Source organism: Lampetra planeri, chromosome 59, assembly GCF_965212315.1.
Source record: "Lampetra planeri chromosome 59, kcLamPlan1.2.h2, whole genome shotgun sequence".
NCBI classification, from domain to species: domain Eukaryota; kingdom Metazoa; phylum Chordata; class Hyperoartia; order Petromyzontiformes; family Petromyzontidae; genus Lampetra; species Lampetra planeri.
In genome coordinates this window covers 3,185,897-3,211,989 of record NC_136165.1, presented here as the reverse complement: position 1 = coordinate 3,211,989, position 26,093 = coordinate 3,185,897, and the positions used below count along the sequence as shown (strand labels likewise).

At 51.8% G+C, this 26,093-nt stretch overlaps 1 protein-coding gene across 4 annotated transcripts in view; it reads right to left on the bottom strand.

The window, feature by feature from the left end:
* Nucleotides 1-25,833, bottom strand: part of LOC144736144 (ras-related protein Rab-27A-like) — a 36,421-nt gene extending 10,588 nt beyond the window's left edge. Inside the window, exons 1-6 of one of the 4 annotated variants that reach the window (XM_078618718.1) lie at nt 25,757-25,833; nt 13,295-13,461; nt 9,500-9,588; nt 8,999-9,102; nt 8,468-8,591; nt 6,955-7,142 (exon numbers count right to left, since the gene is read on the bottom strand). In XM_078618718.1, the coding sequence (XP_078474844.1) occupies nt 6,955-7,142; nt 8,468-8,591; nt 8,999-9,102; nt 9,500-9,588; nt 13,295-13,461; nt 25,757-25,781 (697 nt within the window). In that variant the 5' untranslated portion in view covers nt 25,782-25,833. Of the gene's footprint in view, nt 1-6,954; nt 7,143-8,467; nt 8,592-8,998; nt 9,103-9,499; nt 9,589-13,294; nt 13,462-19,149; nt 19,296-19,446; nt 19,817-25,756 lie in introns of those variants that run through there. The other 3 variants (XM_078618719.1, XM_078618720.1, XM_078618721.1) reach the window with 3 other exon arrangements.
* Nucleotides 25,834-26,093: the final 260 nt, after the last annotated feature.

Sequence of the window (26,093 nt, the reverse complement as noted above, 5' to 3'; positions counted from 1 at the left end):
TGATGGTGGTGATGATGGTGGTGATGATGATGGTGATGATGGTGGTGATGATGATGGTGATGATGGTGATGATGGTGGTGATGGTGATGATGGTCATGATGATGGTGATGATGATGGTGATGATGGTGATGATGGTGGTGATGGTGATGATGATGATGGTGATGATGGTGGTGATTATGATGGTGATGATGGTGGTGATGATGATGGTCATGATGGTGATGATGGTGATGATGATGATGGTCATGATGATGGTGATGATGATGGTGATGATGGTGATGATGGTGGTGATGGTGATGGTGGTGATGGTGATGATGATGATGGTCATGATGATGGTGATGATGATGGTGATGATAATGGTGAATATGATGGTGATGATGGTGATGGTGATGATGATGGTCATGATGATGGTGATGATGATGGTGATGATGGTGATGATGGTGGTGATGGTGATGGTGGTGATGGTGATGATGATGATGGTCATGATGATGGTGATGATGATGGTGATGATAATGGTGAATATGATGGTGATGATGGTGATGGTGATGATGATGATGATGGTCATGATGATGGTGATGATGATGGTGATGATGGTGATGATGATGGTGGTCATGATGATGGTCATGATGATGGTGATGATGATGGTGATGATGGTGGTGATTATGATGGTGATGGTGGTGATTATGATGGTGATGATGGTGGTGATGATGATGATGGTGATGATGATGAAGATTTGCTCACTGAAGGCGAAGTCGGCATCGCCGCGCCACGCGAGACCAAAGTCCGCGTGGCTTGGCGCGTAGACCGGTGGGGGCGAGACAGAGGGGGAGGGGGGAGGGGGGAAGGGGGAGGGGGAGAGGGGGGAAGGAGAGGGGGGAGGGGAGGGAGCGATCTATAGACTCACACAGAGACCCATAGACTCACACAGAGACCCATAGACTCACGCAGAGACCCATAGACTCACGCAGTGACCTATAGACTCACACAGAGACCCATAGACTCACACAGAGACTCATAGACTCACGCAGTGACCCATAGACTCACACAGAGACCCATAGACTCACACAGAGACCCATAGACTCACGCAGAGACCCATAGACTCACACAGAGACCCATAGACTCACGCAGAGACCCATAGACTCACGCAGTGACCTATAGACTCACACAGAGACCCATAGACTCACACAGAGACTCATAGACTCACGCAGTGACCCATAGACTCACACAGAGACCCATAGACTCACATAGAGACCCATAGACTCATGTAGAGACCCATAGACTCACACAGAGACCCATAGACTCACGCAGAGACCCATAGACTCACGCAGTGACCTATAGACTCACACAGAGACCCATAGACTCACACAGAGACCCATAGACTCACGCAGTGACCCATAGACTCACACAGAGACCCATAGACTCACATAGAGACCCATAGACTCACGTAGAGACCCATAGACTCACACAGAGACCCATAGACTCACGCAGAGACCCATAGACTCACGCAGAGACCAATAGACTCACACAGAGACCCATAGACTCACACAGAGACCCATAGACTCACACAGAGACCCATAGACTCACGCAGAGACCCACAGACTCACGCAGTGACCCATAGACTCACACAGAGACCCATAGACTCACGCAGAGACCCATAGACTCACACAGAGACCCATAGACTCACGCAGAGACCCATAGACTCACACAGAGACCCATAGACTCACGCAGAGACCCATAGACTCACACAGAGACCCATAGACTCACGCAGTGACCCATAGACTCACACAGAGACCCATAGACTCACGCAGAGACCCATAGACTCACACAGAGACCCATAAACTCACGCAGAGACCCATAGACTCACGCAGAGACCAATAGACTCACACAGAGACCCATAGACTCACGCAGTGACCCATAGACTCACACAGAGACCCATAGACTCACGTAGAGACCCATAGACTCAAACAGAGACCCATAGACTCACGCAGAGACCCATAGACTCACACAGAGACCCATAGACTCACGCAGTGACCCATAGACTCACACAGAGACCCATAGACTCACACAGAGACCCATAGACTCACGCAGAGACCCATAGACTCACACAGAAACCCATAGACTCACGCAGTGACCTATAGACTCACACAGAGACCCATAGACTCACGCAGTGACCCATAGACTCACACAGAGACCCATAGACTCACACAGAGACCCATAGACTCACGCAGTGACCTATAGACTCACACAGAGACCCATAGACTCACACAGTGACCCATAGACTCACACAGAGACCCATAGACTCACATAGAGACCCATAGACTCACGTAGAGACCCATAGACTCACACAGAGACCAATAGACTCACGCAGAGACCCATAGACTCACGCAGAGACCCATAGACTCACGCAGAGACCCATAGACTCACATAGAGACCCATAGACTCACACAGAGACCCATAGACTCACACAGAGACCCATAGACTCACGCAGAGACCCATAGACTCACGCAAAGACCAATAGACTCACACAGAGACCCATAGACTCACACAGAGACCCATAGACTCACGCAGTGACCCATAGACTCACACAGAGACCCATAGACTCACATAGAGACCCATAGACTCACGTAGAGACCCATAGACTCACACAGAGACCCATAGACTCACGCAGAGACCCATAAACTCACGCAGAGACCAATAGACTCACACAGAGACCCATAGACTCACACAGAGACCCATAGACTCACACAGACTTATAGACTCACGCAGAGACCCATAGACTCACGCAGAGACCCATAGACTCATGCAGAGACCCATAGACTCACACAGAGACCCATAGACTCACACAGAGACCCATAGACTCACACAGAGACCCATAGACTCACGCAGATACTCATAGACTCACGCAGAGACCCATAGACTCATGCAGAGACCCATAGACTCACACAGAGACCCATAGACTCACGCAGAGACCCATAGACTCACGCAGAGACCCATAGACTCACGCAGAGACCCATAGACTCACGCAGAGACCCATAGACTCACGCAGAGACCCATAGACTCACGCAGAGACCCATAGACTTACGCAGAGACCCATAGACTCACGCCGAGACCCATAGACTCACGCAGAGACCCATAGACTCACGCAGAGACCCATAGACTCACGCAGAGACCCATAGACTCACGCAGAGACCCATAGACTCACGCAGCGACCCATAGACTCACGCAGAGACCCATAGACTCACACAGAGACCCATAGACTCACACAGAGACCCATAGACTCACGCAGAGACCCATAGACTCACACAGAGACCCATAGACTCACACATAGACCCATAGACTCACACATAGACCCATAGACTCACACAGACTTATAGACTCACGCAGAGACCCATAGACTCACGCAGAGACCCATAGACTCACGCAGTGACCCATAGACTCACGCAGAGACCCATAGACTCACACAGAGACCTATAGACTCACACAGAGACCCATATATTCACACAGAGTTGGACGGGCTAAGTCGCGGTGACCTCTGTGAAGATCTGACCCCTGACCCTTCCCGGTCCTCCCGAGTTCCACGCTTCGACAATGCGCTGGGATTTCCATCGCTCGGCGACCTCCACAGAGATTCAGAAGAAGAAACAATGCGGCTGGCGACGGAGCGAACGCAGGAGGCGGACAGCGCGAGGTGTTCTGCGGTTGTTGTTGTTGTTGTTGAGCAAACCGAGTAACTCTCCAAGTCGTGCGGCAGTCACAACGGTGGCGGCAGCGGCGGCGAGAGACAGAGGTCAGCGAGGAATCGTGATGCAAACAGAATGCCCCCACCACACCCCCCTCCAGGGTGTCAGTGGTGGTGCCGGCCGATTGAGGGGGGCCCTCTCTGCATTCATTACTTTTGCAGGGCCCCCCAAACCCCTTCCACCCCCTCCGAACCAACCACCCCCCCCCCACCCCCGCTTTTTAAATGCATAAACTGCTCCGAGTGAGATGCTCGAAGCGGTACCGGACAAGGAAATGTGGGACGAGAGGTACGGAGAGAGACACGGATGTGGCGACGATGAGAGAGATGCAGATGACGGAAAGAGAGAGAGAAAACGGTGGGAACATAGATATACATAAAGAACCAAGAAGATGAATCCCTGCCGTCACGAAAGCTTTAAATCGAAATCTAGAATTTATAGTTTAGATTAGCTTTCGCGACCAATATCCATAATGCATGTTTTTTTTTTTTGGGGGGGGGGTTAGATTGCGTGAATATAAATGTGTCGTGAAACGTCGTAGTCAGATTGTAAATGTTGTGGCTTGGCTCTCCAACACACCGGTTAGTGCTGTACTAGTAACGAATTGTCAATGTTGTAGTGGGTTTACACTCCAACACACAACCGGTTAGTGCTGTACTAGTAACGAATTGTCAATGTTGTAGTGGGTTTACACTCCAACACACAACCGGTTAGTGCTGTACTAGTAACGAATTGTCAATGTTGTAGTGGGTTTACACTCCAACACACAACCGGTTAGTGCTGTACTAGTAACGAATTGTCAATGTTCTAGTGGGTTTACACTCCAACACACAACCGGTTAGTGCTGTACTAGTAACGAATTGTCAATGTTCTAGTGGGTTTACACTCCAACACACAACCGGTTAGTGCTGTACTAGTAACGAATTGTCAATGTTCTAGTGGGTTTACTCTCCAACACACAACCGGTTAGTGCTGTACTAGTAACGAATTGTCAATGTTGTAGTGGGTTTACACTCCAACACACAACCGGTTAGTGCTGTACTAGTAACGAATTGGCCACGTTCTGTTGACGTGACAAACCCCTTAACTAGTCGGCTGTGTCGGGTGGTGGTGGAGGCATTAACGACACGTTTATATTCATGTGATCTAACCCCAAAAAACACCTCTACCGTGGAGTTTATAGTTCAGTTTAAATTTAAATCCTGCACCGCCATGAGCCGCTCACTTTGATTTACGGCACGGCACCACCGCTGATTTTCGACAACGTCGTCACATTCGCAGGGGGAGAAAGAGACAAAGAGAGAGACACAGGACACAGGCAAACGTCGGGCCAGGACCAACACTGGCCCAACGTCAACAAAACTTTGAGCCAACGTCGAACCAACGTCGAACCAACGTCGGTCCAACGTCGGTCCAACGTCAGACCAACACTGACCCAACGTCAACCAAACGTTGAGCCAACGTCGCATGCATTTTTTTTTTGTTCTGGGCAGACGCTCCGTGCAACTTCAGGAGGGAAAAAGCGCCGCGCTAAGGAAAGGCCATGGACACGGGTTCGAACCCGTCACGGGGCTTCCGTGTGTCCGTGTGTGCTCCTCCTCAAGGAGAGTCCACCAGAGTCCGCCAAAGTTCACCAGAGTCCACCAGAGTCCACCAGAGAAGTTCACCAGAGTCTGAAACGCGAGGACCAAAGTGTCTTGAGAAGTCCTCGCAGCAGCAGCAGCGGCGGCAGCAGCGGCAGTGGCGGCGTTGAACGGAGCGAAGAAAAGAAGAGACCCCCCCCCAACCGCCCCCCCCCCCCCAACAGCCCCCCACCCCACCCACCCACCATGGTTCCACGGCGGATGCCGACCGAGCGATCGCGATCACTCGGCAGGAACCCAAAGCGGCGTGCGGGACCGAGGGGTGGTGACGTACCGCGGCCTCCCCGCCGACGAGCCTTTGACCGTTCTTTGCGGTGGCATAGCGCACCGAGCCTGGCGCAAGCGCCGCGCGCCGTTCGCGAGCACGTGTGTATCGGACTCCTCATCGCGCCGCACGTAGCCAACCGCGATAATCGGAGGCGCTGGGGGGGGGAAGGGCGACGGGCTGGCGACGTCGTCGACACTTAGCGGCGAACGGCGGCCATTGTTTTTGTTGTTGTTGTGTTGCGTGGTCGTGAATGCCAACTCAAAGATGGCCGCGGGTAGCCCACGCAGCGTGTTGGGGCTGGTGCTGTTAGCGAGCAAGCGGCGCATCTTTGTCTTTGTGGTGCGTGACGGCGTGTTGTGTGACGTGTCAACTTATTCGGTTTGCTTTGCATCTGCATTAATTTGGTCTTTTTTTTTTGCAAACGCTTCGTATTAATATTACTTTTAAAAGTTTTGCTGGCTGGAGGGAGGTAAGGACGGACGGGCGCTCGCTCACTCACATCCAGCAGAACGTGTGGGCTGATATTTATTACAAATTTCGATGTCTACGCTCCCCGCCTTCGACAACCCAAACTTTTTCTCTCTCTCCCTCTTGTCATTTCGAGGACCCAAGTCACTCCTGAAAACGAGACTGCTCCATCCTGCTCCCTAGAGTTCCCGCCTGGCAGCTGGCCGGCTGGCGCGGTGCCGGCCACCCCACCCCCCACTTCGTGTGCCGTGCCGGCCTTCGCAAGTGCTGCACGCTACGAACAGCACTTGCCCCGACAGTCCGTCGCAGGCTACACGGGGAGGAAGCGGGACCTTTGCCTTTGCGTGTTGAACACGTCGCAGCGGGCGGGCGCGCTGCGCTACGTAGCCCGAGTTCGATTCCCGCTCAAGGCCAACCGGTTACCCGAAACCTGGTCACTGGCGCCTAACCCCAAGGTATCGGAGGGAAACTAAAAGCAGCAGCAGGGGGAACACAAAGGCGGCCGGTTGCGTTTCGCGGACGCTGACCCACGCTGCCTCCAGCATCGCAGGGGGCTACGGCCGCCTAACGGCACTCGTCCCAACAGGGCTACCCGGGAGGAGGAGAAGGTGGAGGAGAAGGTGGAGAAGGAGGTGGAGAAGGTGGAGAAGAAGAGGTGGAGAGGAGGTGGATATCTTTTCCGCCGTCGCTCTGCGTACTGCGGCCGCGTAGGGCAGGCGAGCGGCGTCTCCGGAGCGAGCGAGCGAGCGGGAGAGGCACGGCACGGAGCGTCGCGCAGACCCCGGGGCGGCCCGCGCTGGGCCAGCGTGCCGTCCGCGCGGCTAGCAGGCGCATTTACTCCGCTTGGCGTCGCCGGCGCCGTCCGCGAAGACCCCGCCGGGGCCGCCTCCGCTTCCCCTGTGGGCGCCGGGCAGCGTGGAGCGTCCGAGCGTCGACTCCATCCTCTTCATGATGAGGTCGAGCAGCGCGGTGACGGCCGCGGCGACGTTGGCGCCCGACGCGGCGCTCGACTCGAAGTAAGGCATCCTGCACGCGCCGTCGGGGACGTCAGGGACGTCGGTCACACGGGGTGGGGGTGGGGGTGGGGGGGGGGGTGGAAGGTGTCCCGGTGAGAGTGTTCCGCTCCCCGTGCGGTGTCGTGTGACGCGTTCGTCTGTGACGCCGTGCGTGCGTGTCAAATCTCGGTCGTCTCGGTCAGTCGACCCGTGGCACCTGCTGGGTCTGCCCCGTGACCTTCCGCCAGCGGGCGTTCGACACTTCACGTGGCAGCCTCAAGGTGCACATGGCCTGGCACAAGCGTCGTGGTGACGTCACCGCCACTTAGTGGCGAATGGCGGTTGTTGATGTGTTTTTTCATCAGTCATCTCAGTCATCTCAGTCAGTCGACCCGTGGCACCTGCTGGGTCTGCCCCGTGATCTCCTGCCAGCGGGCGTTCGACACTTTCACGTGGTAGCCTCAAGGTGCACATGGCCTGGCACAAGCGTCGTGGTGACGTCACCGCCACTTAGTGGCGAATGGCGGTTGTTGTTGTGTTTTTTCATCAGCCAGTCATCTCAGTCATCTCAGTCAGTCGACCCGTGGCACCTGCTGGGTCTGCCCCGTGACCTCCTGCCAGCGGGCGTTCGACACTTCACGTGATAGCCTCAAGGTGCACTTGGCCTGGCACAAGCATCGTGGTGACGTCACCGCCACTTAGTGGCGAATGGCGGTTGTTGTTGTTGTTGTTGTGTGTCAAATTAAACCGGCAGATCGCCGGCGGAGTTGGTCAATCGGCACCGCCAAGTTCCCCGCGGGTTCCGGATGTCGGAGCTTGGCCCGTGTTGTGTTTCCGCGTTGGTCGGTGGGTGCCGTGTCGTGTGCATGTTGTGTGTCGTGTGCATGTTGTGTGTCGTGTGCATGTTGTGTGTCGTGTCGTGTGCATGTTGTGTGTCGTGTCGTGTGCATGTTGCGACACAGACGTCCCTCCTGGACATACTGTGACAAAGAGCTTCATTGCTCGTCGGATTCCGCGCTAGTCGGAGGTGCAGTGCTTTACCGATGGGCAGTGTTGAGTCTATGGTGCAGTGTTGAGTCTATGTGCAGTGTTGAGTCTATGTGCAGTGTTGAGTCTATGGGCAGTGTTGAGTCTATGGTGCAGTGTTGAGTCTACGTTCAGTGTTGAGTCTACGTTCAGTGTTGAGTCTACGTTCAGTGTTGAGTCTACGTTCAGTGTTGAGTCTATGTGCAGTGTTGAGTCTATGGGCAGTGTTGAGTCTATGTGCAGTGTTGAGTCTATGAGTAGTGTTGAGTCTATGGGCAGTGTTGAATCTATGTGCAGTGTTGAGTCTATGGTGCAGTGTTGAGCGCTGACCCGTAAGAGTCCGCGAGTTCGCGCGCCTGCTTGGCCGAGACGACGCGCAGGTCCTCCAGGTCCGACTTGTGTCCGCACAGCACCACGTCCGGGCTCTCGCAGTACGCGTGCATCTGCAGTTGCTCTGCGCGCGGGACACACGAGAAAACGGGTGGGCTACGTCGTAAACCGCGAACCCCCGCACGACGTGCTGCATGATGACGCTGGTGGTGGTGGCGTTCTCATGGTCGCTCAACAGCAACCCCTAGCGACGAGCGGCCGAATAACGTCAACGAATCGTCACTCCTGCAAAAGACCCCCCCACCCCACCCCGAACCGTCGACCCTCCCCGGTTTACAACCTTCCATGCAGCCAATGGGGTCGAACCATCGACCGAGTCGATGGGATCGGGGGGGGCCACGTGGCCGATGCACCACGTGGGCGCCGTCGAAGATTCAACGGAGCCCGTGCTTGAGCCCGAGGGTTGAGGGGGGGGGGTCACGTGGTGGGGGAGTGGGGGGGGTCACGTGGTGGGTGCTCCCACGGACTCACCCATCCAGTTGCGCACGTTCAGGAAGCTCTGCTCGCTCGTCAGGTCGAACATGAGCAGGAAGCCCATGGCGTCGCGGAAGAACGCCGTGGTAAGGCTGCGGAACCTGCACACGGTGGGGCAGAAGCGTCGCGGTCGCTACTCGGTGACGGCGGCGGCGGCGATGTCGGTAGTGGGTGACCGTGGCCGCGGCGGTGGTGACAGTGGTGGCGGTTGGTGATGGTGGTGACGGTGGCGGTGATAAGAGTGACAGTGGTGACGGTGGTGGTGATTGTGACAGCAGTTGGAAGTGGTGATGGTGGTGGTAACGGTGACGTCAGTTGGTAGTGATGATGGTGACGTCAGTTGGTAGTGGTGGTGGTGGTGGAGTCAGTTGATAGTGATGATGGTGGTGGTGACGTCAGTTGGTAGTGGTGATGGTGGTGGTGGTGACGTCAGTTGGTAGTGGTGGTGGTGGTGACGTCAGTTGGTAGTAGTGGTGATGATGGTGGTGGTGAGGTCACCTCTCCTGGCCAGCAGTGTCCCACAGCTGGAGATGAATCTTCTGCTTGCGACCGCCCAGAAGGCCCTCGTCGCCCGAGGCCTGGTACACCTGGTGGAAACCATCGGGGTTGACTGTTCGACACTCAACTTGGTGGACACCATCGGGGTTGACTGTTCGAGACTCAACCTGGTGGAAACCGCTGGGGTTGACGGCTCGATGACAAATCCCCATCTTTAAAATCCCGAAGGGCGACCGCATTCTCCGCTTTATTTCCCGGACCTCGGGATTTAGCGCGGGTTGGCTACGTACAGTGTGCAAAAAAAATAGTTCTTCGTACACACAGACATATGCATGTAGATATGTGTTCATACATGTGTAATAACAGCCATAGAGGGTTCACGTGGGGATTGGCTTGCCGGTCCTGCTTGTAGCCAATAAGGGTTGAGATAGGGACCATGGCCCAGGCGTGATCACGGCATGTCATCAGGAGTGATTGGCCTGGCCATTCGGGGCCCCAGCTAATGGGGAGCCGGATGAGGGGCGTGGTCCCGGGATTGACAGGGAACCATCGAGAATGGTCGAAGCTGTCCATGAACGATTGGCTGGGGGGACCACGTGACGAAGGGATTAAGAGAGAGTGAGAGAGAACGATCGGGAGCAGACTGGAAACTGACAAGAGCAGGGTCACGCGCGGACGGGGGGCTCTGGGTGCCACGTGCGCGGTGGGGACTTAGTGCGAAGTCTGTCCTCTCTCCGTTGTCTGCCAGCAACGGAGAGTGAGTGAGTAAAGTGTATTGTGGAGTGGAAATAAAAAGGACTGATTCCGAAGCCGTCTCAAGAAGGATTATTACACACGTATGTTGACCCTCTTTCGCGCATCGTACGTAGCTAACCGTGCTAATCGGATGTGCGTTGGAAGGACAACAAGCTAAACACAAAAGGAAGTTTAAAAAAAAATGAGATATCAACCCAGATGATTTTAAAGTAGCATAGCTCCAGTGGTGGACGCACGTACGATGGGTAATTGCGTTATTTTAAATGTGCATCATCCTAACGGTTTTGTGTACCGGCTCCCGGGGGCCAGGCTGAAGTGCAAAGTTGCGAGCCAAAAGCACAAAAACGCAAGACGATAACAACAACAACAAATGTGAAACGCAATTACGAAGTCGTTGGAAACTGACATCGCGATGACTGTAGAAGAACCAGTGGCATCTACATCTGCAGAACGTGAAGAACCAGTGGCATCTACATCTGCGGTACGTGAAGAACCAGTGGCATCTACATCTACAAAACGCGAAAAACCAGTGGCATCTACGTCTGCAGAACGTGAAGAACCAGTGGCATCTACATCGGCAGAACGTGAAGAACCAGTTGCATCTAGATCTACAGAATGTGAAGAACCAGTGGCATCTACATCTGTATAACGTGAAGAACCAGTGGCATCTACATCTACAAAACGCGAAGAACCAGTGGCATCTACATCTGTAGAACGTGAAAACCCAGTGGCATCTACGTCTGCAGAACGTGAAAACCCAGTTGCATCTTCATCTGCAGAATGTGAAGAACCAGTGGCATCTACATCTGTATAACATGAAGAACCAGTGGCATCTACATCTACAGAACGTGAAAAATCAGTGGCATCTACATCTACAGAACGTGAAGAACTAGTGGCATCTACATCTGCAAAACGTGAAGAACCAGTGGCATCTACATCTACAGAACGTGAAAAATCAGTGGCATCTACATCTACAGAACGTGAAGAACTAGTGGCATCTACATCTGCAAAACGTGAAGAACCAGTGGCATCTACATCTACAGAACGTGAAAAACCAGTGGCATCCACATCTACAAAACGCGAATAACCAGTGGCATCTACATCTGCAGAACGTGAAGAACCAGTGGCATATACGTCTGCAGAACGTGAAGAACCAGTGGCATCTACATCTCTAGAACGTGAAAAACCAGTTGCATCTACGTCTGCAGAACGTGAAGAGCCAGTGGCATCTACATCGGCAGAACGTGAAGAACCAGTTGCATCTACATCTGCAGAATGTGAAGAACCAGTGGCATCTACATCTGTATAACGTGAAGAACCAGTGGCATCTACATCTACAGAACGTGGAGAATCAGTGGCATCTACATCTACAGAACGTGAAGAACTAGTGGCATCTACATCTGCAAAACGTGAAGAACCAGTGGCATCTACGTCTGCAGAACGTGAAGAACCAGTGGCATCTACATCTGCAAAAAGCGAAGAACCAGCGGCATCTACATCTGCAGAACGTGAAGAACCAGTGGCATCTACGTCTGCAGAACATGAAGAACGAGTGGCATCTACATCTGCAGAACATGAAGAACCAGTGGCATCTACATCTACAGAGCGTGAAGAACCAGTGGCATCTACATCTGCAGAACGTGAAGAACCAGTGGCATCTACATCTACAGATCGTGAAGAACCGGTGGCATCTACATCTGCGGAATGTTAAGAACCAGTGGCATCTACATATGAAGAACATGAAGAACCAGTGGCATCTACATCTACAGAACGTGAAGAATCAGTGGCATCTACATCTGCAGAACGTGAAGAACCAGTGGCATCTACATCTACAGAGCGTGAAGAACCAGTGGCATCTACATCTGCAGAACGTGAAGAACCAGTGGCATCTACATCTGCGGAACGTGAAAAACGAGTGGCATCTACATCTGTCGAACGTGAAAAACCAGTGGCATCTACGTCTGCAGAACGTGAAGAGCCAGTGGCATCTACATCGGCAGAACGTGAAGAACCAGTTGCATCTACATCTGCAGAATGTGAAGAACCAGTGGCATCTACATCTGTATAACGTGAAGAACCAGTGGCATCTACATCTACAGAGCGTGAAGAACCTGTGGCATCTACATCTGCAGAACGTGAAAAACCAGTGGCATCTACATCTACAAAACGTGGAGAATCAGTGGCATCTACATCTGCAGAACATGAAGAACCAGTGGCATCTACATCTACAGAACGTGAAGAATCAATGGCATCTACATCTGCAAAACGTGAAGAACCAGTGGCATCTACATCTACAGAGCGTGAAGAACCTGTGGCATCTACATCTGCAGAACGTGAAAAACCAGTGGCATCTACATCTACAGATCGTGAAGAGCCGGTGGCATCTACATCTGCAGAATGTTAAGAACCAGTGGCATCTACATCTGCAGAACGTGAAGAACCGGTGGAATCTACATCTGCATAACGTGAAGAACCAGTGGCATCTACATCTGCAGAACGTGAAAAACCAGTGGTATCTACATCTGCAGAACATGAAGGACCAGTGGCATCTACATCTGCAGAATCTGAAGAATTGGTGGCATCTACATCTGCAGACCGTGAAAAACCAATGGCATCTACATCTACAAAACGCGAAGAACCAGTGGCATCTACATCTGCAGAACGTGAAGAACCAGTGGCATCTACATCTGCAGAACGTGAAGAACCAGTGGCATCTACGTCTGCAGAACGTGACGAACCAGTGGCATCTACATCTGCAGAACATGAAGAACCAGTGGCATCTACATCTGCAGGAGATTATACAACTTTTAAAGCCACTCCCCGTGTTTAGTCTCCACGCCGTACAACACGTTTGCAATCGACCGGAGTAAAAGTCGGACTCACGAACAAATCGACTTACGACAACGGACCTCTGGAACTTAGCTCGTTCGTAAGTAGGGGAGAGTCCCCGTATGCGCAACGACCTCGATGCTCGGTCGAGCGAGGAAGTCGATTTGACCTTTTTGAGAGTAAGCCGGAGGTCCCTGCCGCTGTACCCACCACTCGCTTCTCCTTGAAGTCGATGCCGACCGTGGCGATGAACTTGGCACGGAAGATCCCGTCGGTGTACTGGTGCAGGAAGCTCGTCTTGCCGACGCCCGAGTCTCCCAGCGCCAGCAGCTTGATGAGGTAGTCATAGTCCCCATCCGACATGGCCAGCTCGTGACCTGCCAACACACGGCACACACCACCACCACTACAACACACACCACCACCACTACAACACACAACGCCTGCCACCACCACCACAACACACAACGCCTGCCACCACCACCACCACCACCACAACACACAACGCCTGCCACCACCACCACCACAACACACAACGCCTGCCACCACCACCACCACAACACACAACGCCTGCCACCACCACCACCACAACACACAACGCCTGCCACCACCACCACAACACACAGTGCACACCACCGCTACAGCACACACCACCACAACACACAACGCACACCACCACCACTACAGCACAGAGCCCCTGCCACCACCACCACAACACACAACGCACACCACCACCACCACTACCACAACGCCTGCCACCACCACACAGCGCCTTCCACCACCACCACCACACACAAAGCGCCTGCCACCACCACCACCACAACACACAACGCCTGCCACCACCACCACCACCACCACACACACAGCGCCTGCCACCACCACCACCACCACACACACAGCGCCTGCCACCACCACCACCACCACACACAGCCCCTGCCACCACCACCACACACAACGCCACCACTACCACCACAAATATCGACGTTCATTCTTCACAGAGTTATTTCTCAGAACCATGTTGGGGTCAGGCGAAGTAGTGGTGGTGGTGGAGGTGGAGGTGGTGGCGGTGGAGGTGGCGGCGGTGGTGGAGGTGATGGTGGAGGTGGTGGTGGAGGTGGTGGTGGAGGTGGTGGTGGAGGTGGAGGTGGTGGTGGTGGCGGTGGGGTAGCTCGGGTTGATGCAACATTCAAATGTTGACGACCGCTGTGCCTGGCGCGTCCACTTTGCGTGCCGACAAATCCTCGTCGCTGTTGCAGTTGCGGGAAACTTGTGAGTAATCGACACCGCCTATCACAATAATCCCTCCCGTCCAAATCGGCCGGCCGAATCGCCTTTATTCAATTTGCTAGAGAGAGAGAGAGCGAGAGAGAAACCCACGACCACCCCAACAAAAAAACACAAATCTGCCCCATCGCTTCCCTCTTCACCATTCCCAATTACCGCGTCCCAAATGTCTCAAACTCCACGCCGACCCCATCACCACCGCCACCTCCTCCTGCTGCTGCTGCTCATCCCAAACGAAGCCGTCCTCTGTCGATCGTCCCGCGGTTCTGACGCGGAATAAATCAACGGGGTTGAGTAGAAATTGGTGACGAGCATCGGTGTCGTTCGTCCGAGGACAGAGAGAGGCGGGGAGAGAGACAGACAGAGAGAGACAGAGAGACAGACAGAGAGAGACAGAGAGAGAGGCGGGGAGAGAGAGAGAGACAGACAGAGAGAGAGGCGGGGAGAGAGAGAGAGACAGAGACAGACAGAGAGAGAGGCGAGGAGAGAGACAAGGCGCTCTTCCCCCTCCAACCCAGCTTAAATATACGCTCCAAGCCTGGTGGTGTTTCATTCAGACTCTGTCTTTCCGACAGATCTATTCTTCACCTGAGGACGGCTGCTTGCGTTGTGGCCGAAACGGCGTGAGAATTATTTTATTATGTTTTATATTTATTATTTTATTATTTCCCTTCTACGTGACTTTACCGAAAGAACCAAGAAGAAGTATAGTATAGTGTATAGTGTAGTGTAGTATACTAGTACAGCACTAACCGGTTGTGTGTTGGGGAGTAAACCCATTACACGATTTACAATTATAGTGTAATGTATAGTGTAGTATATAGTGTAGTGTACAGTGTAGTGTACTAGTACAGCACTAAGCCATAATGCAAACAAAAAACATAACTCTGATAATATATGCACTGTCCTGCATATATTATCAGATAATATATGCACTGTCCTGCATATATTATCAGAGTTATGTTTTTTGTTTGCATTATGGCTGCAGGTATTGTGGTCTATGCAAACATGACTCCTTGTAAAAAAAAAGGTGTCAGTTTTGTTGCCAAATAGAAGGGTAAAAAACCAATTATCAATCGATATCCCGTCAATTTCACCTTCCTGAGTGAGGTTTGACGGAGCCCTCCGTCCAATTGGGGGTCGTGATGGGACATTCCCTTCGTGACTTTCAATTACAATAATTATTGCGACCCTTTTATTAATCCCTTGACATTTTCGTAAACATCTTCTTGGTTCTTTCGGTAAAGTCACGTAGAAGGGAAGTAATAAAATAATAAATAAAAATGTGGCCGAAACGTCGTTGAGAATAATTTTATTATGTTTAATTTTTATTATTGTATTACTTCCCTTCTACGTGACTTTACCGAAAGAACCAAGAAGATGAATCCCTGCAGTCACGAAAGCTTTAAATCGACATTTTCGTAAACGTTCCGTTCGACCTGTTGAATGCTCACCAGCAATTAAGCAGAGGCACGCTAGTCGCACGCTCTTGCGAGATAAATGTTGCGACGCAATTGATGGAATCTCGTACACACAATACATCATGTGGATTCACTGTAGATCCATTTTTGTCATTTAAATGCATACATTACACCCCCAGCCCTCTGATTTTCGCACAATGATAGATTCACAAGTTACGACATCACATTTATCCCCTCCTCGATTTAAGTCGGAAACAGGAGGAGTCTGTGGCTGCTGCCTGATGCTGCTGCTCGTTTCCGTTGTTGTTGTTGTTGTAATTACCGGCAAAATGTCGCCAGGTTATTCGAATTGTAAAATGTTGTAGTGGGTTTACTCTCCAACACACAACCGGTTAGTGCTGTACTAGTACACTACACTATACACTACACTATACACTACACTACACACGACACTATATACTACACTATACACGACACTATACACTACACTATACACTACACTATACACTACACTATACACTACACTATGCACTACACTATACACTACACTATACACTACACTATGCACTACACTATACACTACACTATACACTACACTATACACTACACTATAATTGTAAATGTTGTAGTGGGTTTACTCTCCAACACACAACCGGTTAGTGCTGTACTGGTATACTACACTATACACTACACTATAATTGTAAATGTTGTAGTAACGAATTGACAGGTTTCGTGTTGCGTGACGCGCCCTCACTCATTGACTGCGTCGGGGTTGGTGGCGGTCTTCACGACACATTGATGACTACACGACCTACCCACCAAAACAAAACCTCTTATATGGATAATATTTCTCGCGAAAGCCCTACGACTACTATCACTCAGTGGTGTAATTGGGCCAAACAAACCCATCGTGACATAGCCTGGACATCGTCATCATCATCGTCATCATCATCGTCACCATTAACATCGTTATCATCATCATCGTCATCATCATCGTCATCATTAACATCGTTATCATCATCATCATCATCGCCATCATCATCATCGTCATCATTAGCATCGTTATCATCATCATCGTCGTCATCATCTTCATCATCATCGTCATCATTAACATCGTCATCATCGTCGTCATCATCGTCGTCATCATCGTCGTCATCCTCCTCCCCTCCCCTCTCTCGCGGGCTCCATCCACGCTGGGTCCTTGATGAGCGCGATGGCGCGATGAGTCAGCACACACCGTGTGTGTACAGACACACACCACACATACACACACACATCCACACAAACACACCACACACACACCCCACACACACACATCCACACATCCACACACATACACACCGTGTGTGTACAGACACACACCACACATACACACACACATCCACACACACATACACACACACACACCTCCACACAAACACACCACACATACACACACACACACATCCACACAAACACACCACACACACACCACACACACACCCCACACACCACACATACACACACACATCCACACAAACACACCACACACACACCCCACACACACACATCCACACATCCACACACATACACACCGTGTGTGTACAGACACACACCACACATACACACACACACATCCACACAAACACACCACACACACACCACACACACACCCCACACACACACATACACACACACCACACACCACACACACATGCACACACACACCACACACACACACATCCACACACACACCACACACACACATCCACACACATACACACACACACACATACACACACCACACACACACATCCACACACACCACACACACACATCCACACACACCACACACACACATACACACACACACAACCACACACACACCACACACATCCACACACACACACAACCACACAAACACACCACACACACACATACACACACACCACACACACACATCCACACACACAACCACACACACACCACACACATCCACACACCCCCACACACACACCACACACACACACATCCACACACATACACACACACACACAACCACACAAACACACCACACACACACATACACCACACACACACATCCACACACATACACACACACAACCACACACATCCACACACCCCCACACACACACCACACACACACACATCCACACACATACACACACACACAACCACACAAACACACCACACACATACACACACATATACACACACACACAACCACACAAACACACCACACACACACACCCACACACATCCACACACCACACACACTCATCCACACACACACGCGCGCACACCCACGCACGCACACCCACGCACGCACACCCACGCACGCACACACACACCCACGCACACACTCACGCACACACTCCACCCACCCCCCCTCACCCCCGCACACTCCACCCAACCCCCCCACACCCCCCCCCACACCCCCCCACCAGGACCTCTCTGCCGCCTTGGACGCGACAGGGATGAACAATGGTGGAGCGGTGGCGCAATGGTTAGCGCCACGCCGCGCTACGAACCGACCCGAGTTCGACTGCCAGCGACCCGTCCTGGGCCTCCCCTAGGTCGACTCGGCCTCAAATGAGTGCAAAAAAAAACCGTTGCCTCTGGGGAGACAAAGGCGGCCGTTGCGTGGTTCCGGCCACCCCCACCCCAACCCGGCCTTCGTGAACAGCACTTGCCCCCCACAGTCTCCATCAGACCACATCGCGAGACCGTCTTTGTTTGAAGGCCACGGGCTGACTGACTTGAGACGATTGCCCCCCAACCACAAAAACACAACAACAACAGCAACAACCGCCATTCGCCACTAAGTGGCGGTGACGTCACCACGACGCTTGTGCCAGGCCATGTGCACCTTGAGGCTACCACGTGAAAGTGTCGAACGCCCGCTGGCAGGAGGGGGTCACGGGGCAGACCCAGCAGGTGCCACGGGTCGACTGACTGAGATGACTGAGACGACTGGCTGATGCACAAGACAAAAAGACAAAGATCCCCCGTGTAGCCTTAACAGACTGCAGGGGCAAGTGCTGTTAGCGAGCGCCTATGAAGGTCGGCACGGCACACGAGGCGGTGGGTGACCAACACCACGCCCGGCGATATTTACGCATCGCACCAGGTACTCATTTGGAGGCCGAGTCGACCTAGGGGAGGCCCGGGACCGGTTCAGACAATCGTCCCTGATGTTGGCCGTGAGCGGGAATCGAACCCGGGTCGCCAGGTTCGTAGCGCAGCGTAGCGCTAACCGCCACACCACCGCTCCCCACATACACGCGCACGCCAACAACCCCACGACCCCTCTCTCTCTCTCTCCCACCTCTCGCTACGATCCCCTTCCCCGTGACTCACTCACTGTGAGAAGAGCGGTGGGCACGAACGAGCGGTGACGACCCCTCCCCCCTCCTCCTCCTCCTACCCCGATGATGTTGGTACTCCGTGCGTGGCGTCTTCCCTGGATGCGCGTGCGTGCCACAGCGGCTGCGTGCGCGCGCGTGAAGTGAGCGTGCGTTGCTGCGTGCGACTAAAATGTGTCATCCGTGTCGGTGCGGATGTCTGTGTCAGCGCGCGCGTGTCGGTTAAGCGAGCGTGTCTCTCCCGTGTGTGTGTGTGTGTGTCAGTACCTGGGTGTCAGTATCTAAGCAGTACCTGAGACGCTGTCTCCCCGACAGACCTGGTCTTCACCTGAGGACGGCTGCTTGCGTTGTGGCCGAAACGTCGTGAGAATTGTATTTTATTATGTTCTATTTTTTATTATTTTATTACTTCCCTTTCTACGTGATGGCTTTACCGAAAGAACCAAGAAGATGAATTCCGTGCAGTCACGAAAGCTTTAAATCGAAAGCTAATTATTTTATTATGTTTTATTTTTATTATTTTATTACTTCCCTTTCTACGTGACTTTACCGAAAGAACCAAGAAGATGAATCCCTGCAGTCACGAAAGCTTTAAATCGAAATTGACAGTACATGAGTGTCAGCACCTGGGCGTGATCACCTGAACGCTGGAGATGCCGCACCGATCCTCCCTCCCTCCCTCCTCCCCCCTCGTTGACCGGCTGCGAGCGATTCCTCTTGACACGGTGGGCGGGTTCGCTCTTTAGCAGCCTCATCAGCAACGGGTTTGCCGGCATTCCATTGGCACCACATGCAGAGTTTGAAGGTCGATATCACCCGTGATGTCACTCACGTAGTAGGTGGTAGTAGTAGTGGAATGATCGATGTTATAATGATTGTAGCAATCATCATTACGGCCACGTCAGATGCCCTGGTGTGGTGTGGGTGGGAAAATAGGCGAGGTGTGGGCGGAGGGAGGTAGTTTTAAATAAATCGCAGTCAATTTATTATCCTTTCGGTAAAATCACGCGACTTTACCAAACGAACCAAAGAGTATGGATTCCTGCAGTCACGAAAGCTTTAAATCAAGATTCAATTTGTTATCATTGTCGCTTGCTCACTGATTGACAACAACAACAACAACAAAAATACGCGTGTGGCTTAAATATTTGTGTTTGACACAAATTGTGATTTTAACAAACAAACAAAATGACCGCGGCGGGAGTGAATCCGTAGTCCCGCACGGCCCGCGAAAGGTTTAGCCAGGAGCCTCCTGGGGAACAAGGCCTGGAGCGGTGGTGTTCATCGTTTTCAGAGGTGGGGGGGTGAGAGACATATTCTTAGGTTTTTTCGGTAAAGTCACGTAGGTAAAAAAATTAAAATTAATAAAAGTAAAATAAAAATAATTAATTTGAATTTTAAAAAATTAACCTACGCGATTTTACCGAAAAAACCTAAGAATTTGAATCCTTGCAGTCACGAAAGCTTCAAATCTAGGGTGAGAGACACTTTGGCCGATGAGACATCGTCAAGAGCGTTGAGGGTTGCCCGCCACGCCACGTCAAGCCACCATTGGAGGCTTTGTGACAGCAGCACGATAATGATGATGGGGGAGGGGGGTGTGGTGATTTCACCATTCGTGTATTGTCGAGAGGGGGCACACGTTAGTGGCCGCACTAAAGGCCACCAGGGGCCGCACTAAAGGCCACCAGGGGCCACACTAAAGACCACCAGGGGCCTCACTAAAGACCACCAGGGGCCTCACTAAAGACCACCAGGGGCCACACTAAAGGCCACCAGGGGCCTCACTAAAGACCACCAGGGGCCACACTAAAGGCCACCAGGGGCCACACTAAAGGCCACCAGGGGCCACACTAAAGGCCACCAGGGGCCACACTAAAGGCCACCAGGAGTCTCACTAAAGGCCACCAGGGTCCACACTAAAGGCCACCAGGGTCCACACTAAAGGTCACCAGGGGCCACACTAAAGGCCACTAGGGGCCACACTAAAGGTCATCAGGGGCCACACTAAAGGTCATCAGGGGCCACACTAAAGGTCACCAGGGGCCACACTAAAGACCACCAGGGGCCGCACTAAAGGCCACCAGGGGCCTCACTCGTGGCCCCCGCGATGGCCTTGCAATAAAGAAAGAACACGTGGCCTCGACAGATGCACACCCAAGAAGACGGCCTCGGACGTGCGAACAATTCGTAATTAATTCTAACGACGACAACACCACCACCACCAAATAACAATCATCGGCATCACATTAATCACAAATAGCATCGGCGTCGATGCCGAATATGAAGTCGCCCCCGGTCGCAGGGAGGCTCAAACAGTCAGCGCGCAAATTCGGGTTCCGGCTTGTGCAGACAAACAGGAAGATCTGGTCTCCCGGTGAGACGCGGAGCAAGGGCGCGTCCCACGTGTCTCCAACCACACCCCTTCAACGCCACGTTGGCTAGGCAGATGTTAACTACCTCGCCCGGTATACAGGAGGTCGTGGGTTTGATCCCGACGCCTGCTGTATATTTGGAGTTTGTGGTGTCTCTCTCATCATCATCACGATGGCTATGAGATGTTAACTACCTCGTCTGGTATACAGGAGGTTCGTGGGTTTGATCCCGACCCTGACGCCTGCTGCTGTATATTTGGAGTTTGCGTGTCTCTCTCTCTCTCATCATCATCACGGTGACTATGAGATGTTAACTACCTCGCCTGGTATACAGGAGGTCGTGGGTTCGATCCCAACCCTGACGCCTGCTGTATATTTGGAGTTTGTGGTGTCTCTCTCATCATCATCACGATGGCTATGAGATGTTAACTACCTCGCCCGGTATACAGGAGGTCGTGGGTTTGATCCCGACGCCTGCTGTATATTTGGAGTTTGTGGTGTCTCTCTCATCATCATCACGGTGGCTAGGCAGATGTTAACTACCTCGCCTGGTATACAGGAGGTCGTGGGTTGGATCCCGACCCTGACGCCTGCTGCTGTATATTTGGAGTTTGCGTGTCTCTCTCTCTCTCATCATCATCACGGTGGCTAGGCAGATGTTAACTACCTCGCCTGGTATACAGGAGGTCGTGGGTTGGATCCCGACCCTGACGCCTGCTGCTGTATATGTGGAGTTTGCGTGTCTCTCTCTCTCTAATCATCATCATCACGGTGGCTAGATGTTAACTACCTCGCCTGGTATACAGGAGGTCGTGGGTTGGATCCCGACGCCTGCTGTATATTTGGAGTTGGCGTGTCTCTCTCTCTCTCTCATCATCATCACGGTGGCTAGGAGATGTTAACTACCTCGCCTGGTATACAGGAGGTCGTGGGTGCGATCCCGACCCTGACGCCTGCTGCTGTATATTTGGAGTTTGCGTGTCTCTCTCTCTCTCTCATCATCATCACGGTGGCTAGGCAGAAGTCGTGGGTTCGATCCCGACCCTGACGCCTGCTGCTGTATATTTGGAGTTTGCGTGTCTCTCTCTCTCTCTCATCATCATCACGGTGGCTAGGCAGAAGTCGTGGGTTCGATCCCGACCCTGACGCCTGCTGCTGTATATTTGGAGTTTGCGTGTCTTTCTCTCTCTCATCATCATCACGGTGGCTCGGCAGAAGTCGTGGGTTCGATCCCGACCCTGACGCCTGCTGCTGTATATTTGCAGTTTGCGTGTCTCTCTCTCTCTCCCCGTGGTCGCGTAGATTTTTCTCTCCGGGTCCTCCGCTTTTTCCCTCCACATAAAGAATCAAAGTCACGCGTTTCAAGCATTTTGGCTGCCGTGATACATTTCCGCGTGATGATGACGATAAGCCACTCTTCGTTAGGCGATCATTTGTGATGACCATGCTCAGTCTGGCCTTACCTGGCAAAATGGTCTAGACGAGGGGGCACCCCAAGTGGCAGCTGCCCCAGTGTTCGCTGTCAGGCAGCACCAGGCCTGAGAGCGAACATCTTAATGCCAGGAGTGGGAGGGCGATGATTTGTGCCCTGATTTTCCGTCTTAAATTTTTCTCATTTGGCATCATGGATTTCCAAGATAATCTGGACTCCCATGGTAATCTGAACTTCTTTGCTAGGGTTAGGGTTTGTGGCTAGGGTTTGTGGTTAGGGTTTGTGCTCAGGGTTAAGGGTGAGCTTTAGGGTTAGACTCGTCCCCGCCATGGGAACGTGGAATTTCCAGCACTGGCTCAGGGTTGTAAAGAGGAGATGGGCAGTGCCCCTCCCCCCACCCCCACCACCCCCACCACCCCCACCACCCCCACCACCCCCACCACCCCCACCACCCCCACCACCCCCACACCTCTTGTTCAATGGTACAGGAAGCGCTTTGATGATTCGCTCTGATAATATAATTACCCGTCCGCACTCACGTTAGAGTACTGCTGCTTTTGTGTGTGTGTGCACACAAAGACAAAGACTCCCCGTATAGCCTGTAACAGACTGTTGGGGCAAGTGCGGTTAGCGAGTAGCAACCTATGAAAGCCCAGAACGGCGCACGAGGGGTGGGTGGCCAGCACCACGCCCGGCCGCCTTTGTCTCCCTAGTGGCGATGCTATACGGGGATCTTTGTCTTTGTTGTTGTACACACATACACACGTATGTCCTGGTCATCCCCTAGGTCGACTCGGCCTCAAATGAGCACAGTGCCCGGTATGTGCATAGCCAGCCGTGCTATGATTCACAATAACAACATTTGGTGCCGTTTGTAAACATCGCCACGAGGGAGACAAAGGCGGCCGGGCGTCGTGTTGCTCCCCCCCCCCTGCTGCACGCTCACAGCACTTGCCCCTACGGTCTGCGGAGGCTATACGGGGGACCTTTGCCTGTGTGCGCGTGAGTGCGTTGCCCGGTGCATTATTGATCCTCGCTAATATACGATCGGAACAAAGAATCCAGCATGCTTCGTGAGTCGTCTACGCTTCCTCTTAATCATCATCGGCATAATACAAACGTCGTAACCTATGATTCATAATTGCTATTTTTTTTTAATCTCATGTATATATTAAACGAAAAATATGTTTTTAATTTTCTTTGTTCTTTCGGTAAAGTCACGTAGACGGAAAACGAGGAGCGCTTGTGTTGCGATCGAAACGTCGTGGGTTTTTTTTTTGCTTTAATTATTTTCAATTTATTATTTTTAATTAAAATTTATTTCATTTTTTTTTCTTTCTACGTGACTTTACCGAAAGAACCAAGAATGTGAATTCATGCAGTCACCAAAGTTTAAAGTCAACATTTTTTTAAACATTTTATTTATTTATCTATCATGCTCCTGCTTGTAGTTGCTTGGAGCCGTGAGGTGGTGGGCACAACGGCCAGACACCCGAGTTCGACTCCCAGCCGCGGCTCACGCTGACCTGCCCTGACCAGCGTGGTGAAGTATGGTCAAATATCCACCCAGCCCACCGCCCCCCTCCCTCACCTCCCTTAGCCGAGGGCTTCATCTAGCAGCGGATAGATCATGGCAGCTGCTGATAATGATGACACTTTAACAAAAACATATTTTGATCCTGGGTAGTAGTAAGTGTTATTTCCTAATTGCTTTTATGCCTCAAAAGTACAGAACATGGCTATTATTTTTCGATTTGTCTTTCTGTTCTTCACCTGAGGACGGCTGCTTGCGTTGTGGCCGAAACGTCGTGAGAATTGTATTTTATTATGTTTTATTTTTATTATTTTATTATTTCCATTCTACGTGACTTTGCCGTAAGAACCAAGAAGATGGGTCTTATTCCCCACAAACTTTGCTTTTGTGACCAGGACAGTGATATTTTGAAATGTGCCTATTGTCAGTGAGAAAACGCGGTGTGCATTTGTGTCAATTGCTTCACCTAAAGTCCTTGTCACAAAAGCAAAGTTTGTGGGGAATTCTGGATTTGAAGTTTTCGTGACTGCAAGGATTCATACTCTTTGTTTTTTTCGGTAAAGCCACGTGGGTGAAAAATTAAAATAAACTAAATCACGACCTTTCGGGGGCAAAACAAGCGTCCTTCTTCAGGTGGGGACAACTTGGCGTGACTTTACCGAAAAAACCAAAGAGTTTGTGGGGAATAATACGAGGCATTAGTTAGACTTGTAAGGCATGAGCAATGAAAAAAGATGAACACTTACTACCCAGGGAGAAGAGTTGTGTTACACGGTGTGTGATCGTCGTGACAACAACGTCCGTTCAGCACAAAGTGGCGGGGACGTCACCAGAGCGCTCGTGTCAGGCGAGGTGCAACTCGACGAAGATGATGATGATGATGATGACGAAGATGACGATGATGATGATGACGATGATGATGATGACAGATGATGACAGATGATGAGGATGATGACGACGATGATGATGATGACGATGATGATGATGACGATGATGATGATGATGACGATGATGATGATGACGATGATGATGACGATGATGATGATGATGATGACGATGATGACGATGATGACGATGATGACGATGATGACGATGATGATGACGACGATGATGACGACGATGATGACGACGATGATGATGACGATGTTGGATGATGACGATGATAATGACGATGACGGATGAAGATGACGACGATGATGATGAAGATGACACACTGTGTGTGTGTGTACACCATGTGTGTACACTGTGTGTGTGTGTTTACCTTGCATCTGGGGCAAGTCAGCCATGTTGAGGTCTCCGACGCGTCATCAGCGACCTGCAGTGACTTGGGGGGGCCCCTACCAAAGACGGTAAACGTGGGGGTGGTGGGGGGGTGGTGGGTCAGTCGAGACCACATGCACTGATCATCATCCCCCACCCCCCACCCACCCCCCCATTACACGATGGACTTCCATGGTAAACTGGACTTCCATGGTGAACTGGACTCGCATGGAAACTGGACTCCCATGGTGAACAGAACTTCCATGGTGAACTGGACTCCCATGGTGAACTGGACTTCCATGGTAAACTGGACTTCCATGGTGAACTGGACTACCATG